The sequence below is a fragment of the Vanellus vanellus genome (assembly GCF_965231255.1).
Source record: "Vanellus vanellus genome assembly, chromosome: 16".
NCBI classification, from domain to species: Eukaryota; Metazoa; Chordata; class Aves; order Charadriiformes; family Charadriidae; genus Vanellus; species Vanellus vanellus.
In genome coordinates this window covers 760,625-776,558 of record NC_138921.1, presented here as the reverse complement: position 1 = coordinate 776,558, position 15,934 = coordinate 760,625, and the positions used below count along the sequence as shown (strand labels likewise).

Below are 15,934 nucleotides of genomic sequence, written 5' to 3'. Positions count from 1 at the left end.
CCCCTCGCTCCCATTGGCTGCGCACCCCGGGCTTGCCGTGCGTCACGGTGCCGCCCCCCCTCCCCATCCTCCCCGAGCGCGGCGGGCTGCGCCTCCCCCCCCCCCCCCCCACCTTCGCCCTCCCAGGGGTGCTGCCCCCCCCCCCCCCCCCCCCCCAAATTGGGGTGTTGTCCCCCTCCACCCCCCTGCACACGCACGGGGGCTGTGTCCCCGTCGCCCCCATCCCTCTGCACACACCGGGAGGCTGTACACCCCCCCCACCCCCCCCCAATTCCTCCAACACTGGGGTCCCGTCCCCCTCACCACCACCCCCCCCGCACACACCGGGGCGCTGCCCTGCCCCACCCCCGGGGTGCTGTTCCCCCCCCCCCCCCGACCCCCCCGAGGGGCTCCTCACCTCTAATCCCCCCCACCCCCTCTGGGGTGCTGACCCCCCCTGTCCCACTTATCCCCACCTCAAATGGGGTTCTGCCCCCTCCCCCCCCCAGTCTCCCTTCTCCCCCACTCTGCGACGCTGACCTGCCCCCTCTATCCCCCACTATACACACATTGGGGTGCTGCCCCCCACCATTTCCACCCCCCTCAAACTGGGGTACTGCTCCCCCCCCCTCCTCCCTCCCCCCCCAGGTCGCACCCCCTTCCCGCACTATCCCCCCCCCCCAGTCCCGGGCACCCTTCCCTGCCTCCCGCCCATTGCCAAGGGCAGGCGCTGGCCCAAAACCGCCGGTAACTTTCCACTATTTGGGCTCCAGTTTCGGGCAGCACCACTCTCCCGATCGATGGGCCGCTGGCCGGCACCCCACGGTCACCGGGGTGGGTGGTGTCCCCCCCACCGTGACAGGGGTGGCCCTGCTGGAGGGATGGGGATGCAGCGCTCCCCTGGGGAGGCTGCAACAGCCCCACGTCCCCGTTTGCAGCCGGGGACACAGGCCAGCTGCCACGTGCTTGTCACACGGTGTGAAAAATACAGCAGAAATGGCTTTTTGGGGTGGTTTGCACGGTGGGGGGGGGGGATCAGGTCGGTGGGGTGATGCAGGTGCTGCCACTGGACTCCTCCCAGCCGGTGCTGGGAGCCTTATCTCTGCTCCTCACCCGTGCGCTGCTTATCGGGGACCACCCCTTGATCGCCGTGGTGGTGTGACACTGCCGCTCGCCGCCGCCACCCGAAATCCCCATCGGCGGGAGCGGGCAGCTTGCGAGGGCAGTGCTGGTGTGGGGGCTGCAGGGGAGGGGCAAACTGCTTTTTTTTTTTTTTTTTTTTTTTTTTTAATATAAAATCTTCAAAATACCCCACTTGCAGCCCGTGGAGGGTGGGAATGGTGTGGAGCAGCGGTGGTTTTGGGTGGTTTCTTCCCCGGGCACCCAGCTGCGGTCTGGGCACGTTGCCCCAGCATCCCCATGGGGCTGAGCCCCCGGCGTGACCCGGTGGTGGTGGCATCGCTGCCCTCCTCGCTCCGGCGGTGCCTGTGCCCAGCGCTTCCCTGTGGTTGACCACCGAGGGCTTTGGCAGGCAGGCTCTGCCTGCATGGGTGTCCTGCCTGCTCACGGCGGTGGGGGGGGTGTCGGTGGTTTGTGAGTGCCTGGGCTGTGCCGGTGTCATCGTCCCCCCCGCCCTGCAGCAGATTTGGGGGTTGCGTGCGTGGGATTCCCTGCTAGATGAGCTCTGCCTGCACTGCATGGGGCATTCCCACCCTGGGTGACACCATGCGCCGGACCCCGTTCCCCACACCACCACCACCCCCACCCCCACCCCGATGCCACCCTGCAGGATTTGCTCCAACAAATGAGCAGAGAGGGGACAAAAAAATGCCATCCTGGAGATGACCCAGGGATGTCACGGAGTGGGGACGAAGCCCAGGGGAGGCGTGGGTGGCATCGGAAGGGCTGTGTTGGATCCTGTCCTGTGCCAAGCACCGCTCCGGCTCTGTTTGGTGGCAGAACCCCAAATTACCAGTGCTGGTGCCGAGCTGGGCTGCGTGTGGTTGAGAGGGGAGAGGGGTCCAGGACTCTTGGCCGCTGGCCTCGGGGGCTGCATCCTTCCCTCCCATCGGCACTTCAGGGCTTTACCCCGCTGCCAGCCGGGAAGCAGAGGGACAAACCAGATGCAGCCAGAGGTTTGGTTTTTTTTGGCCTCCTGGTGCCATCTGCTGTTCTCTCCCGCAGGCAGAGCCCTGCCACGCTTACCCGTGCGGCATGTTCTTCTGGAGCAAGCTGGAGGTCACAGCAGGGAAATGTCCTTTCCTCCCCAGCGATGGCCTCTGGCCGCTCCTTGTCACAGGCTTTCTGGTTGGGAACAGCAACGAGCATGGGCAGGCACCGGCTTATCCCGCCTGCCGCAGGCTCATACCTGCCCTGCCCTGCCTGGGCTGGCATCCAGCGCTCTGCCAGCTTGTCCCAGGAGTCCTTGGCTGCTGCCAGGTCATGGTGACAGGGCTGGAGAAAGGTGTCCTGCAGGCAGTAGAGCCTGGGTGCTGCTCCGCTCCCAGGGCAACGCATGGGCTGGATGCAGCCCTCCCCGAGTGGGGTGTGGAGAGGTACCACTGTGGCTGGGAAGGGGTTTCTGCTCCCTGTGGGGTGAAACAAGGAGCCCCCCATGCATAGTGGAGGTGGTGGTGGTGGTCCCCCTGCAGCCTCGGGGCCGTTGCTGGCCCATGGGTGTCCTGAGCCGGCAGATGGGTTGGGTTGTGCTAACATGGGGAAGGACAATCCTGCCCCTGCGTGCTGTCAGACACCCTGAAGGGCTCTGCCACGCAGCTCGTGGGCTTCACTTCCTCTAGGGGTTTCTTCTGTGGACACCTGATTTCTGCCCCGGTGTGGGATGACGATCCAGCCTGGCCGGTCAGCCTCCCAGAGCTACCTCTTCCCCTTCTCCTCCTGCTCCCAGTGCCACTGCCACCCGTGCCCAGTGCTCTGCCTGTGTGTGCTGCAGGTCCCTGTGGTCACATGGTGGTTTCTGTTTAGCTTGAAGCTGTGCAAGCAGGTCCTGCGGTGGTCCTGGGCTGCTGCGTGCTGACAATTCACGCATGGAGCAGTCTCGAAGGATTCTTTCATCTGCCGAGAGCTTTGCTTTATTCCTCCCTGCGGGGTTTTAAGCATCACCCATAGGTCCAGTCTGGGCTTCATGTGACCATGAGTTTTTTCCTTGGATGTGGTAATCCAGTGACAACTTCTCCTTGGCGTTTGTTCACGCCCTTTGCCAGACCCGTTTGCTGACAAACAGAGCGGTTACGCTGTGCTCGTGTTGCTCTCCTGGTAATCTCCAGGGCCTAATGGGTTATTGCCGACTTATTTCTAACAAGGGGACCTTTGTGCTTCTCCTGAGACGGTTTATTTGAGCCTGATCAAAAACTTCCTGAAAGCCTAATTCTGCTGTGTCAGCTGGATTACCCTCCCCGGTGATCCGGCGGGCTGCATCACGTCTTCATAACCCTCTTTGCAGCACGTGGAGGAACAGGGTCGTGCCCGCTCCGGGCGAGCGGGAGCTCCCGGGTGCTGAGCGTGCCTTGCAGGTGGCTCCTCTCTGCTTACAGCTTGCCAGAAGCATTTGGGCAGTGCCTGGAGATCACAGAATCCCAGACTGGTCAGGGCTGGAAGGACCCTCTGGAGCTCCCCCATCCCACCCCCCACCAGAGCAGGGGCACCTCCAGCAGTGGCACAGGACACGTCCAGGCGGGTTTGGAATGGCTCCAGAGGGGGAGACTCCCCCACTCTCTGGGCAGCTGTGCCAGTGCTCTGCCGCCCCCACAGGAGAAGTTCCTTCTCATGTTCAGATGGAACTTCCTATGGCCAAGTTTGTGCCCGTTCCCTCTTGTCCTGTCACTGGGCACCACTGAACACAGACTGTTCCCATCCCCCCGGCACCCTCCCGTTAAGGACTTATAAGATCCCCCCCTCAGTCCTCTCCAGACTGAAAAGCCCCAAGTCCCTCAGCCTTTCCTCATCAGAGAGATGCTCCAGTCCCCTCATCTTCATAGCCCTTTGCTGGACCCTCTCCAGCAGATCCTTGTCCTTCTTGAACTGGGGATCCCAGAACTGGACACAGCACTCCAGATGTGGCCTCCCCAGGGCAGAGCAGAAGGGGAGGATGACCTCCCTTGCCCTGCTGGCCACACTCTTCTTGATGCCCCTCAGGATGCCATTGGCCTTCTTGGCCACCAGGGCATACTGCTGGCTCATGGTCATCCTGTTGTCCACCAGGACTCCCAGGTCCTTTCCCACAGAGCTGCTCTCCAGGAGGTCAGCCCCCAACCTGTACTGCTGCAGGGCGTTATTCCTCCCCAGGTGCAGTACCCTCCACTTGCCCTTGTTGAACTTCATAAGGTTTCTCTCTGCCCAACTCTCCAGCCTGCCCTGGGACACCTGCTCTCAGCTTGCAGAAGTGGTGGCCAGGTATAAGCTGGGTTAAGTGGCACTTGGTTGGTGCGGGGATGGCTTTGCTGGCCAAGACTAGTAGTGCAAAGGAAGCAGATGATATCAAGAAAGAGCTATTTTTTCAGCTGGGTGGAGCTTCCTTTATTTTGGTTGATGCAGAACAAGGAAGCGAGCGCCATGGCACTGCTTTGAGTGCCCCCCGCGGGGAGGAAGGGCTCAGCGCGCTCATGCCGCAGGAATGCTGCTGGAAAGGGCGTGTTTGTCTTCAGGAACACAAACCGCATCAGATGCCAGGGTGCTGTTTGCTAATTGAGTTGCGCGCCTTCACCCTGGGTAGGTCAGAGGAGGCTTCGCTCCCCGCCGCTCTTCCCGGCGCTTCCCATGCGGGACGTGGGGTGCGCTTCGGGGTTCAGAGCTGTGCTGCGGCCAGGACCTGCCCGCGGGACCCATCTCTCTCAACGTGTCCTCAGAGTCCTTCAGCAGCGTGTCCAGCTGAAGCCTTCCCCCATGCCACACTGCTTGCTCCGAGGGGACCTTCCACCCGCTGCCCATCCCTGGGTGTACGACATCTGCTTTCTTCCACCTTCTCTATTCAGGGGTGGAAAGCTTCTCGGCCTGTCCTGGAGGATAGCAAAATCACGGAGCAGAGCCTGCCAGACGTGGTGCCTGCTGCTCCCCATGAGCTCCGGCTGCTCCAGCCTCGGTTCACACCAGGCTCCGCTGCGCCTTGAGCAATGCGGGGCTGTTCCTGGCTCCAGGGAGCGGGAGGGGAAGGGCTTGTCTCCGCTTGTTTATGCTTCCAGCAGCCCTTAATCCCTGTCACAGGGTTTCCATGCGGGAGAACGTGTTCTGGGACCATGCCACGTGCATCTCCGCTCTCTTGTGTGAGTCCTCTGGCTCCGAACGGATGGCTTTGCCGCTTGGCTGGCAGCGTGCTTTCCCCACTGTTGGGCACAGCCTGTTTTGGGACAGTGACTCCAAGGCGGAGGTCTCCTGGAAGAGGTGGCTCTGCTGTCACTCAGGGCTGCTCTCCAGGGGTTGGCGGTGTTGCTGGATGAGACCTCCAGTCTGCGGGCTGGATTTAGGGTGTCAGGGAGAAGGCTTAGCTGCTTGAGCTCGAGGAGGATCTCATGACTTGGCCCGTGTCCTCCTGGGCTGTCAGAGCCCTGTTATCTCTGTGGCAAAGAGCTTGGGCTTGAAATTACATCTGAGGTCAACGGGAGTTGAAGCTGAGACCTTGTTTGTAAGGTGTTGTCCAATGCCAAGGCGCAGAGGAACATGGGGCAGCTGAGCTTCGGCGGGGCATCCTATGGCTTGATGCGCCCTGGGTCTGGAGGAGCTCCTCGCTTCATGGTCTGGCTGCTGGTGCCTGTAAGGTGGGCAGGCGTTGGGTTGAGGTTTGGTGCCACCACAGTGTGAGGACCATGGGCTGGCATGGTTGGAGACAGAGCACCTAGCCCCACCAGAGCTGACCTTGTCCTTGCCATGGGGTGGGCTGGTTGAGAGCAGCTCTTAACGCTAGGACAGAGCATCCTCCCTGTGCTGCCTCCAGGTAACACTTGCCTGGCCGTTGGAACCTCGTCATCTTCCACGAGTAGGTTTGGGGCATCTGACCTGCCCACGGAGCTCACGCTGAGCAACGTTTGATCCATTGGCCGTGGGTTGGTGAGGGAAGAGCAGGGTCCAGCGCCTGGATGGCAGCAGGGCAGCCTCAGAGCTGCCCTGACCACCAGTGTGGGGTTGTGGGGGGCAGGTTGCTGACCTGGCCCTTATCTTCCCTGTTTCTCTTCTTAGCTCCTGCACCTCTGCAGCCGAGAAGGAGATGGGAGGTGAGTGACCCAGACTCTCCTGCTGACAGGAGATAGCCTGAAGGTCCAGCTGATCCGGGCACTGCGGGCCCGGCATGGGGGCAGGACCCAGCTGCCGCAGCCTCAAAATATGAGCTGGATGATGGACATCTTGGTTCTTGGCCAACCCTGCCCCTCTGCAAAGGCTCAGCCCCTGCTCGGGCGACAGAGCAGACAGGGCACATTGCAGCCCTCGGAGGCTCTTTCGAGGTCCAAGCTGGAGCCCCTCTCCCCTGCCCCCATGGCAGGAGCTCCTGGGAAGGCTCGTAGGAGCTCAGCAGGGTGGCGTGGCCCATCTCCATGCTCTTCCACCCCAGGAGCGGAGCAAAGGGAGAAGCAATACCGAGCCCATCGGGGATTTGGGGATCGCCGCGGTGGGGTCATCAGCGCCCGCACGTATTTCTACGCCGACGAGGCCAAGTGTGACCAGCACATGGAGACTTTCCTCCACTGCATTGACGCCTCGAGTAAGTGCTCCACATGTACTGAGCAGCCCTGCTGTGCCTGGGGACTGCAGGGACCCTGCGGCCCACCACCATACCTCAGGTACCTCCCTTCTACCCGAGCACCCTGCCTGTCAACCTAGCTCTGTCTTCGTGGCTCCATCCAGGTGGCAGCTCGCAGGACGGCTTCTCGGCCATCAAGTTGACGGCTCTGGGCAGACCTCAGTTCCTGGTGAGTGCCAGGGCTGTGACCAGGTCAAGGTGGGTCAGAGCCGGGGCCACAGATGATGCATCTGGGGGGTGGCTGGTGCTTTGGGGTGCCAGACTTGCTGCAGCGGCATCTCCACTGATAGCAGAGGGGAGTGGGCATCAACAGGCTGTCCCCTGTGTGCCCAACACCACCCTGGAGACCCGGCCTCAACTTTTGGGGACACACAAAGAGTTCAGAAGCGTAGAGGTCCCAACACGAGGGTGTGTGTGGGTGTACTGCTAGGTTTGGGCCCTGCTTGGCCAAGGTCCCCTGCTATAGGGTCAGAGTCTGCCTCAGGCTGGGTATGATCTTGCAAAGCCCCAACATGATAGGAGGCTCCAAGCCAGTTGGGCTCCAGCCTGGGTGTCTCACCTCGAATCTGTCCCCGCAGCTGCAGTTCTCAGAGGTGCTGGTGAAGTGGCGGAGGTTCTTCCACCAAATGGCCGCGGAGCAAGGCCAGGCTGGGCGGGCAGCACTGGAGATGAAACTGGAGGCAGAGAAGCTGCAGGTGAGGCGGGTGATGTCTGATGGAGGAGGCTGCGCTGCAGGGGATGCGCTGCTGGAGGTGGCTGCAGAGGTCCTGGAGCAGCCTTGACCTGTGACACCTCTGAGCCTGGAGCAGTAGGACCCCTGTAGCCCCTTGGCACTGATGTTCTCATTGGTGGCAGGAGGCCCTGGCCAACCTTGGCATCGCAACCAAGGCAGAGAGCCAGCACTGGTTCACGGGCGAGGACCTGGGTGTGAGCGGGTAAGCTGCCTGCGACCTGGGGGGTGCTGTGGAGTGGGGACGCTGGGGGACCTTGTCCCTGCTCCTGGGGTTGTCCCTGTTCCTGGGGCAGCAGCGAGGGGAGGTCTCCAAAGGCCAGCACTGGCTCAGCACAGTGACCAAGCATAGAGGAGCTTTGGGTGGAGGTGACAAGACAGGTCAGGGTGGCCCATGCTGTGCACCCTGCTTACTGGTGGGGGTCAGGAGCTGGCAGAGACCCTCCTGCCCCTGCAAGACACCAGGTCGAACCTGGCTTTCTGCTCCCAGCACTGTGGACCTGCTGGACTGGAACAGCCTGATTGACAGCCGCACCAAGATCTCCAAGCTGCTGCTCGTCCCCAACGTGCAGGTGGGTACCCATCTGTGCTACCCCCGGAGTGGCCCCACAGGGAGACAACAGGGATTTTGGGAGACCGGTATGTGGGTCTGCTGCCCCCAGGCCCTGTCCCGTAGCTCGCTGGTGGCTGCGGTGCTGGCTGGTATCTGTGCTGCCAGAGCCCGGCCATGCCGTGATCCACCATGTGCAGCCACCAAGCTGGCAGGGTGGTCACCCTGTGCTGGCCAGTGGGAGCTGGGGTGGGCAGCAGCCCTGAGGGATGGGCTTCCTCCCACCTAGGGAGTGTTTCTGCCTCCCATGGGCACGACTGGCCACAGACAGGGTGCCACAAGCTGTTGTCGTTTCAGACTGGGCAGCTGGAGCCTCTGCTCTCACGCTTCACTGAGGAGGAGGATCTGCAGATGAAGCGGATGCTGCAGCGGATGGACGTCCTTGCCAAGGTGAGGGGCTGCTGGGGTGGTGGGAGCTGGGCACGGGCACTGCCGCAGAGGGGGAGACATGTAGCAGGTGGCTCCATGAACCCAACCTGCATTGTCATTCACCCCCACAGAGAGCCACGGAGAAGGGCGTGAGGCTGATGGTGGACGCAGAGCAGAGCTACTTCCAGCCAGCCATCAGCCGCCTCACCCTGGAGATGCAGCGCCGCTTCAACAGGGATCGGGCAATCATCTTCAACACCTACCAGTGCTACCTGAAGGTGAGGTCCAGCAGGAGGCTGGGCAGAAAGGACCTGCTGGAGCAGCTGGATGGGGACCTTGGCTCCTGAAGCCATGGCAATGCGATGGCACGACTCTGGGGTTGGCTGTCTGAAGGCGTAGGGCAGATGCGGCACTGGTGGAATGGCCTTGTGCCTTCTCTTCCATCTGGTCCCAGGAGGCTTACGACAATGTGACAGTGGACGTGGAGCTGTCGCGCCGGGAGGGCTGGCACTTTGGCACCAAGCTGGTCCGTGGTGCCTACATGGAACAGGAGCGGGAGAGGGCGGCCCAGATTGGCTATGAGGATCCCATCAACCCCACCTATGAGAAGACCAATGAGATGTACCACAGGTAGGGGACAGCCCCAGCCACACTCCTCCTCCCACCCCACAGGGCTTGAGCAGCCTCACCACACAGCCTCGTACTATCCTGCAGGTGCCTGGACTATATTCTGGAGGAGATCAAGCACAGCCGGAAAGCCAACATCATGGTGGCATCTCACAACGAGGACACGGTGAAGTTTACCCTGCGCAGGTGGGTGCTGGGGAGGCAGCGTGGCATGGCAGGGACTGGGGACTCAAGGGATGGGGGTGCCCAGCAGAGCTGCAGCGAGACGTGCTGTTGCTTGTCAGGTCTCCTCTGCGCTCAGCCAGGGGGGATCCTAACTCCTACCTGGTGCTCAGGGCTTTGGTTGAGGTTTGGAGCTGGGGCACAGCATGGTGGCTCACAGCAGCTGCAGAGCTGGCCCCATGGCCCAGCCCAGAGGCTGTTTTATAAACAAATCCCTCAAGTCCTTGCATCTGAGCATCCACGTGGGACGTGGTCGGTGCTGTGCTGTCATACTTGGAGTTGATCCCCACTTCTCTGGTGGGACACGCTGTCTCTGCTCTTCCCTAACGTGAGGCTTGGCTTGCAGGATGAAGGAGCTTGGGATCCATCCCTCAGAGAAGAAGGTGTGTTTCGGGCAGCTGCTGGGCATGTGTGACCAGATCACCTTCCCACTGGGTGAGTGCTGGCAGTGGAGGGGATTGGCAGATGTGCTCCTGCCCCACCTTGACCCCTGAGGTCTCCCTCAGGAGCTGTTGTGGGGTCTGAAGGACGGATGGAGCCAGGCTATGGGTCTGCCCTGGTCAAGGCAGGACTGTCGGAGAGCAGATCTGGCTGAGGACAGTGCCTTGTTGCCTCTTGCCCAGCTGTGTGGAGCGCTGTGTCCCCCGCATGGGGTTTGGCGAGGATGTAGATGGAGAATCACATCTGCCTTCTGGAGGCCCCATGAGACCATGATGGCTGGGCAGGGAGATTCCTGCTTTGGACTCTGAGCTGGGATCGGGGTACTCCTTGACAAGGGCGGAGACAGGTCGTGGCCACAGCAAACCCCTCTTGTACCTCCTTGGTCTGAGAGCGTTGCTTTGCTCAGCTGGAGGTGAACCCCAACTCCTGGACGCTCCGCTAGTGGGGTGGCAACGGGCTCTTGCATGACCTTGTCCTCTCCTCTGCCGCTGGCCCAAGCAGAGCTCCCGGGGGCCCAGACAGAGGGACATGCAAGGGTCCAAGTAGCCCAACGCAGGTCGGGGTCTTGAGCCTGCTGCCCACGCCAGTGGCCGGAGCGGAGACCCGAGGCCAGGAGAGCAGCAGGAGGCAGACCGGGCAGTTGTCCAGCCTGGATGCTGCTCTGTCCTGGAGTTCCCCTCGCAAGCGGGGTTTGGCTGCCTGTCTGCAACCTCCTCTGGTCATGCTGGAAAAATGTGTTAACTTGATGTTTCTGGTTGAATGCTTCTCGAATTGGCTGGGCTCTGGCTGCCGACATTCCCAGGGCTCCCGGTGACCTCGGCCCGTTCCCCCCGGCGTGTTCCCAAGCTCCCTGTGCTGAGCCGGGGGAGGGATGTGCCGCCGTTCCCCCTCCCCGGTGGTCAACCGCAGCCTCTGGCCGCTGCAGCCCCCCCACCCGCCGTCCCTCGCCCCGTCGGCACAGCCCGGGGGGCACGGGACAGCTGGGGGTAGGGGAGGCTTTTTTCCTTCCCATCCTTGTTTTTTCCTCTTTCTTTCCCCCCTCCGCCTTGTTTCTTCCCCCCTTCTTTCCCCGCCTTGTTTTTTCCTTTTTCTTTTCCTCCCCTTTTTCCCCTGCCCACTTTTTTTTTTTTTTTTTTTTTTTTTTCCTTTTTTTTCCCCTTTAGAATCATAGAATGGTTTAGGTTGGAAAGGACCTTGAAGATCATCGAGTTCCAACCCCCCTGCCATAGGCAGGGACACCTCCCACCAGCCCAGGTTGCCCAAGGCCACGTCCAGCCTGGCCTTGAATATCAATCCTTCTCGATACTTCCCTGAGCAGCCTCCTCTCTCCCTCCAGGTCAGGCCGGCTTCCCCGTCTACAAGTACGTCCCCTACGGGCCGGTGAACGAAGTTCTGCCCTACCTGTCCCGCAGGGCCCAGGAGAACAGGGGCTTCGTGCAGAGGGCGAACCGGGAGCGGGACCTTCTCTGGAGGGAGGTCAAGAGGAGGCTCCTTGAGGGCACCTTCTTCAGCCCCAACCACTAACCCCAACCCCGGGGTCTCTTGTGCCTTCGCCTATAACCACTGTTGCCATTCCCCGTCCTAGTTCTGCTGCAGTTTCCCCCCCCCCATCGGCACCCTCTGCCCCGGGAGGGGACACGTCCTTGTTGCTGTTTGAACCACATAACGCCTTCTGGAGGTCACTACTGTAGGGTTGTCCCAGCTGCCACTGCCCCGAGGGATGTCGCTCTGCCAGCCCAGGGGCTTTTGGGCTGCGGTTGCCCTGGGCTGTCTCAGGGGAGGTGCTGGGGCTCCCCTGCCAGCCCCCCGCCCCCCTGACCTCGGTGGATGCTGGCCCGGGGGTTTTCCCCATGTGGGATTGCACGGGGAGATTTGGCCGCCTGCTTAGTGCCACGGGCTCGGGTCCAGGGCGGGCTGTGGGTGGCTCAGGGACAAGCTGGCCTCAGCCAGAAGCTCCTGCAGCCTCTGCTGGGGCTGGGGTACGGCCTTTTCCAGCTCCATAGAAGCAGATGCTGAAGCAGAAGCCACCATGACCTGGGCAGGGGCAGAATGAGTTCCTGTTGCCTGTCCCGGGGCAGCTACTCTGTGGCTGCTCACCAGCATTGCCCAGACCAGAGCTGGCCAGGTCCTGGGCAGAACCAGGTTCTTCACACCCCCCCCCGTCCCACCAGGTTCTTCACACACCCCCCCGTCCCACCAGGTTCTTCACACCCCCCCCCCCATCCCACCAGGTTCTTCACACACACACACACCCCCCGTCCCACCAGGTTCTTCACCCCCCCCCCTTGTCCCACCAGGTTCTTCACCCCCCCCCCGTCCCACCAGGTTCTTCACACCCCCCCGTCCCACCAGGTTCTTCTCCCCCGTCCCACCAGGCTCAGCAGAGCCAAAGCTTCCATGGGGCTGTCCATCCTCAGGAGCATGTCAACTGGGGCAGGAGGGGGGGAGGGGAGCTGGCTGGCCCATCCCTGCGCTGCTCCTGCCCTGCCTGCAGTCCCTGGCTCCTGCGCTAGACCAGGTCCATGCTGCGGGCAGGGGGTGGTGGCCATGGGGGAGCACCAGGAGCTGGACTGGGGGCTCAGCTCTGCCATACACTGGATTTGCAGAGAACGGTGATGATTAAATCACAGCTGTTCTTGCTCCTGTCTCTCTCTTGGAGTTATTGGGCAACTGTCCATCCCTGGGCTCTGCTTCACTGCCCTGGTTGAGACCAAGGGGGGGTAGTGCCTACTCGGCCCCCTCTGGCTCCACACTTTGGCCTGAGCTGGGGTCAGGGCTTGGGGAAAGGAGGCAGACACGGGTTGTACGGCGTGAGGCCAAACTTCCCCAGGTGTGGGAATGGAAAAGCTTTGGAGCTGTCTGTGCTGGGGTTGGGGGGGGGGAGGGGGGAAGCTCAGAGCTTTGGAGCATCCTCCTGCCTGGGGGGGGGTGGGGGGGGAGGCGGTGGCAGCTGTGGGAGAGTTTCTTCCCCACCCTGAGATCCACTTTTAGGGGACGCGCATCCTGCCTCAAATTAGGGGCAGGTTTTACCTGGGCTCGTTTTGGGCTCACAAGCATCTCTGGGGCTTCCCTGCCCAGCAGCTGAGGCAGCGTCTCCCCTTCTCATGAGCCACCCCCAAGCCAAAGGGGTGAAGTTTAGGCTTTCCAGACATGGTCACCTCCTGCCTTTTCTCTAGTTGAGACTCCCATGCCTTAAAAAAAAACAAAAAAAAAAAAAAAACAAACAAACCTGGAAGGAGCAGGGAGTATGGCTGGAGCACAGGGCTGGGGTTGCTGGGATTTAAAAGCAGTGCTGGTGCAGGCAGCAGCTGGGCTCCTGCTATTTTTGGGGAGGCATGCAGATGTGTTCCCGGCCCTGGGCTGCCTCTCCAGCCTGCGCAGGATGCTGCAGCGGTGGCGTGGACCACGCTGCTGCCCCACGACCTGGGCTGTGCCGGTGGGGCTGGCCCCAGGGCCGGCTGCATGCATGAGCAGCCTTCACCCACTGGAGGCTTCTGCAAAGACGCCCAGGGAACCTGCAGGATGTTGCAGCCTCCATGCCAGCAGCTTCACGTACACGGCCCCTCTTGACCCCTCTTTGGGGGAGTTGGACCATTTGACCTTTTTTCCTTGACCGAAGTTGACCCTTTTTTGGCTGAGGACCCTCTCCTCAGCCCTCTTTCCGAGATGGAAAGGACTGGTGCTCCTCCAGGCAGCTCTGCAGCATGGCTCCGGGGGGGGCTGGGGGGATGCTGCTGTTTGCGGGGGCTGTGTATGGGGTCAGGGTGCTGCCTCCTGTCTACCCAGGCACTGAATGCCCTTAAAATCCCCCAAATCCCCATGTTCCCCGCAACCTTTACCCACGCTCAGCCAGAAAACAGCAACCTCTCCTTTTATTTCTGGGTGCGTCGACCCAACCAAACCCTTCCCCTACACCTCAGGCTTTCCCCACCTCTCTGAATTTTACCTCTCGCTGCTGGAAGCTGCTTTCTGCTTGTCCCGAAAGCAGAAGAGGCGCGAAACGGTGGCGGGTACATCGGTAGCCCGTGCTGCAGCGCGCCGTTTTGCGAGGATGCTGGCTACAGCAGCAGGGGGAGTTGCAAGGGGAAAGAATCCGCATCCTTGCCGCGACCATCTCGGCGGCCTCGCGCTCGAATGCCGCCAGCGGCCCAAGAGGACACGTGAGCGGCAGCTTCGTCCAAGGAGCAGAGCCCGGCCGCGTCCCGGCGGGATGGTGACGAGCGCCCGGTATTGTGTGACGCCGCACCGAAACAGCTGCAGGGATTTTTTTTGAACTGTTGACAAAACAACGTCTTTTTCCTTAGTTTTGTGTTCAGAAATACTATAGTGCTGGGTTAGTTGTTTTCTTTTTTTTTTTTTTTTTTTCCTCTCTGACATTTTCCAAAACACACTTCAACAGGAGGCAAGCACCCGGCGGGTCGTTTCCAGCCTGAAGTCTGGAAAAGGAACTGCAAATGGTGGAATGGAAAGCATCGAGCCGTGCTAGCAGTGCGCTGGCATGGGCAACAGCCTGGCCGGGAGCAGGGGGAGAGGCGGGAATGGGTGGCTGACACCCGTGGGCCCCGCAGTCCCCCAGCACGCCCAGACCATGAGCACCCTAAATCCTCCCTCCGCCTCCTCCCCGCAGCATCCTCAGCAGCTTCTCCAGCCTCTGGCTACCAGCCGGCAGCATCTTCCGAGGGAGCAGCTCGTCTCCCCAGTTACAGCCCAACCCCTGCCCTGGCACGGGTTAGAGCCGATAATGATGGATCTTATCAATATCTAAAGGGTGGGTGGCAAGAGGATGGGGCCAGATTTTCAGTGGTGCCCAGCGACAGGAACAGGGGGGCAATGGACACAAACTGGAACACGGGAAATTCCATCTCAACGCGAGAAAAAACTACTTTGAGGGTGGCAGAGCACTGGCACAGGCTGCCCAGAGAGGCGGTGGAGTTTCTGGAGATATTCCAAACCCGCCTGGATGCCATCCTGTGCAACCTGCTGTGGGTGACCCTGCTTTGGTAGGAGGGGGTTGGACTGGATGATCTCCAGAGGTCCCTTTCCAACCCCTGCCAGTCTGTGAAACGGAGCAGCGTGGGACCCACTGCCTGCAGGAAGAGGAGAGAAGAGCGAGCTGTTTACTGAAGCCGGAAAACAACCGGAATCAAACACGTCCTTGCACAAAGCAGCGGCGTGGGGATGGCGTAGTGGTACGAGCCTGCCCTGGCTCGTCGGGAGCGGGGCAGAGGAGCACCAGGAACACTCGGCACAGCCGGTGATGGAGAGAGCGGATAGGAAGGGGATCCGAGATATGGAAACAGCCGGAGTGAGGCCAAAGCTCCCGGTGGGGACGGCCGCCAGGGGAGGTGTGGGGACGCAGCCGCCTAGCCTGCCTTCCTGCCTGACTGGGGTTAGCCCCCTCCCCAGCCCGCTTTCCCAGCCAGAAAGGGGCGCTGAGCTCAGCCCGAGGCTGAGAGTCATCCCGAGGGAACTCCTCATGCCTCCACGCAGCCGGGTCACCGCGGTCTTGGCATTCCTGCCTTGGCCATGGAGGGGCAAACAGGACCACCAGTGTGTTTGTGGGCACCCTCCAGGCAGGTCCTGCGAGCAGGACAGGATGAACTGGGAGACAGGGATGCGGAGGCAGGGGAAGCCGGGCAAGGGATGCTGTTTCCCAGTGCTGCTGCCAAATGTGTGGAAAGGAATCGGGGGCACGTGAAAGGTGCTGGGGCTGCAGAGGGGAAAAAGGGGGGCTACGCAATGGTCACAAGCCCATTTGAAAGCTCAGGTCTGAAAAGGAAAGTTGGTGGGTTATACTGGGTAAACCATCACACCTTTCTTCTGCGCCAAGGATGCTGCCAGTGGGATGTCGGCCACAACGTGCCGGTACACCTGTGGCACAGGGAATGGGGAAAAGGCAACCTCAGGCACGGTCACTGCCATCCGAGTCCCTGCTGGTGGCCCAATGCCAATGTCACTAGGAACAAGCTTGGCTTTGCCTTCCCGGCTTCATGCCACGGAGGGTCCTGGCTGCTCCCTGCCGTGGCATCACGCATGCAAAGGCCACGGGGCGCCTGGGCTCGCTGCACCCTGCTCCAACAAGGCGCCGGACCAGGGTGTTACAAATCCGAACTGTCAAAATTGCAGGTTGTCGGTGGCTTCTGGGCCAGTCTCTGAAAGCCAACGCAGAGAACGCACGGTTGCAGGGGCCAGTCCTGTAGATTTGAAACCA

General features: G+C 61.4%; 1 protein-coding gene across 2 annotated transcripts in view; it reads left to right on the top strand.

Moving 5' to 3' along the window:
- PRODH (proline dehydrogenase 1) overlaps nt 1-12,357 on the top strand; it is a gene marked incomplete at its 5' end in the record, with an annotated part of 13,912 nt that extends 1,555 nt beyond the window's left edge. Inside the window, 13 exons of one of the 2 annotated variants that reach the window (XR_014269768.1) lie at nt 6,166-6,200; nt 6,536-6,685; nt 6,829-6,893; nt 7,303-7,419; nt 7,580-7,659; nt 7,945-8,026; nt 8,362-8,454; nt 8,565-8,711; nt 8,888-9,063; nt 9,148-9,246; nt 9,629-9,717; nt 11,060-11,865; nt 12,049-12,357. Coding sequence is in view for 1 of the 2 variants with exons in the window: in XM_082491763.1 (XP_082347889.1) it covers nt 6,166-6,200; nt 6,536-6,685; nt 6,829-6,893; nt 7,303-7,419; nt 7,580-7,659; nt 7,945-8,026; nt 8,362-8,454; nt 8,565-8,711; nt 8,888-9,063; nt 9,148-9,246; nt 9,629-9,717; nt 11,060-11,247 (1,321 nt within the window). Of the gene's footprint in view, nt 1-6,165; nt 6,201-6,535; nt 6,686-6,828; nt 6,894-7,302; nt 7,420-7,579; nt 7,660-7,944; nt 8,027-8,361; nt 8,455-8,564; nt 8,712-8,887; nt 9,064-9,147; nt 9,247-9,628; nt 9,718-11,059 lie in introns of both variants that reach the window. The other variant, XM_082491763.1, reaches the window with a different exon arrangement.
- Nucleotides 12,358-15,934: the final 3,577 nt, after the last annotated feature.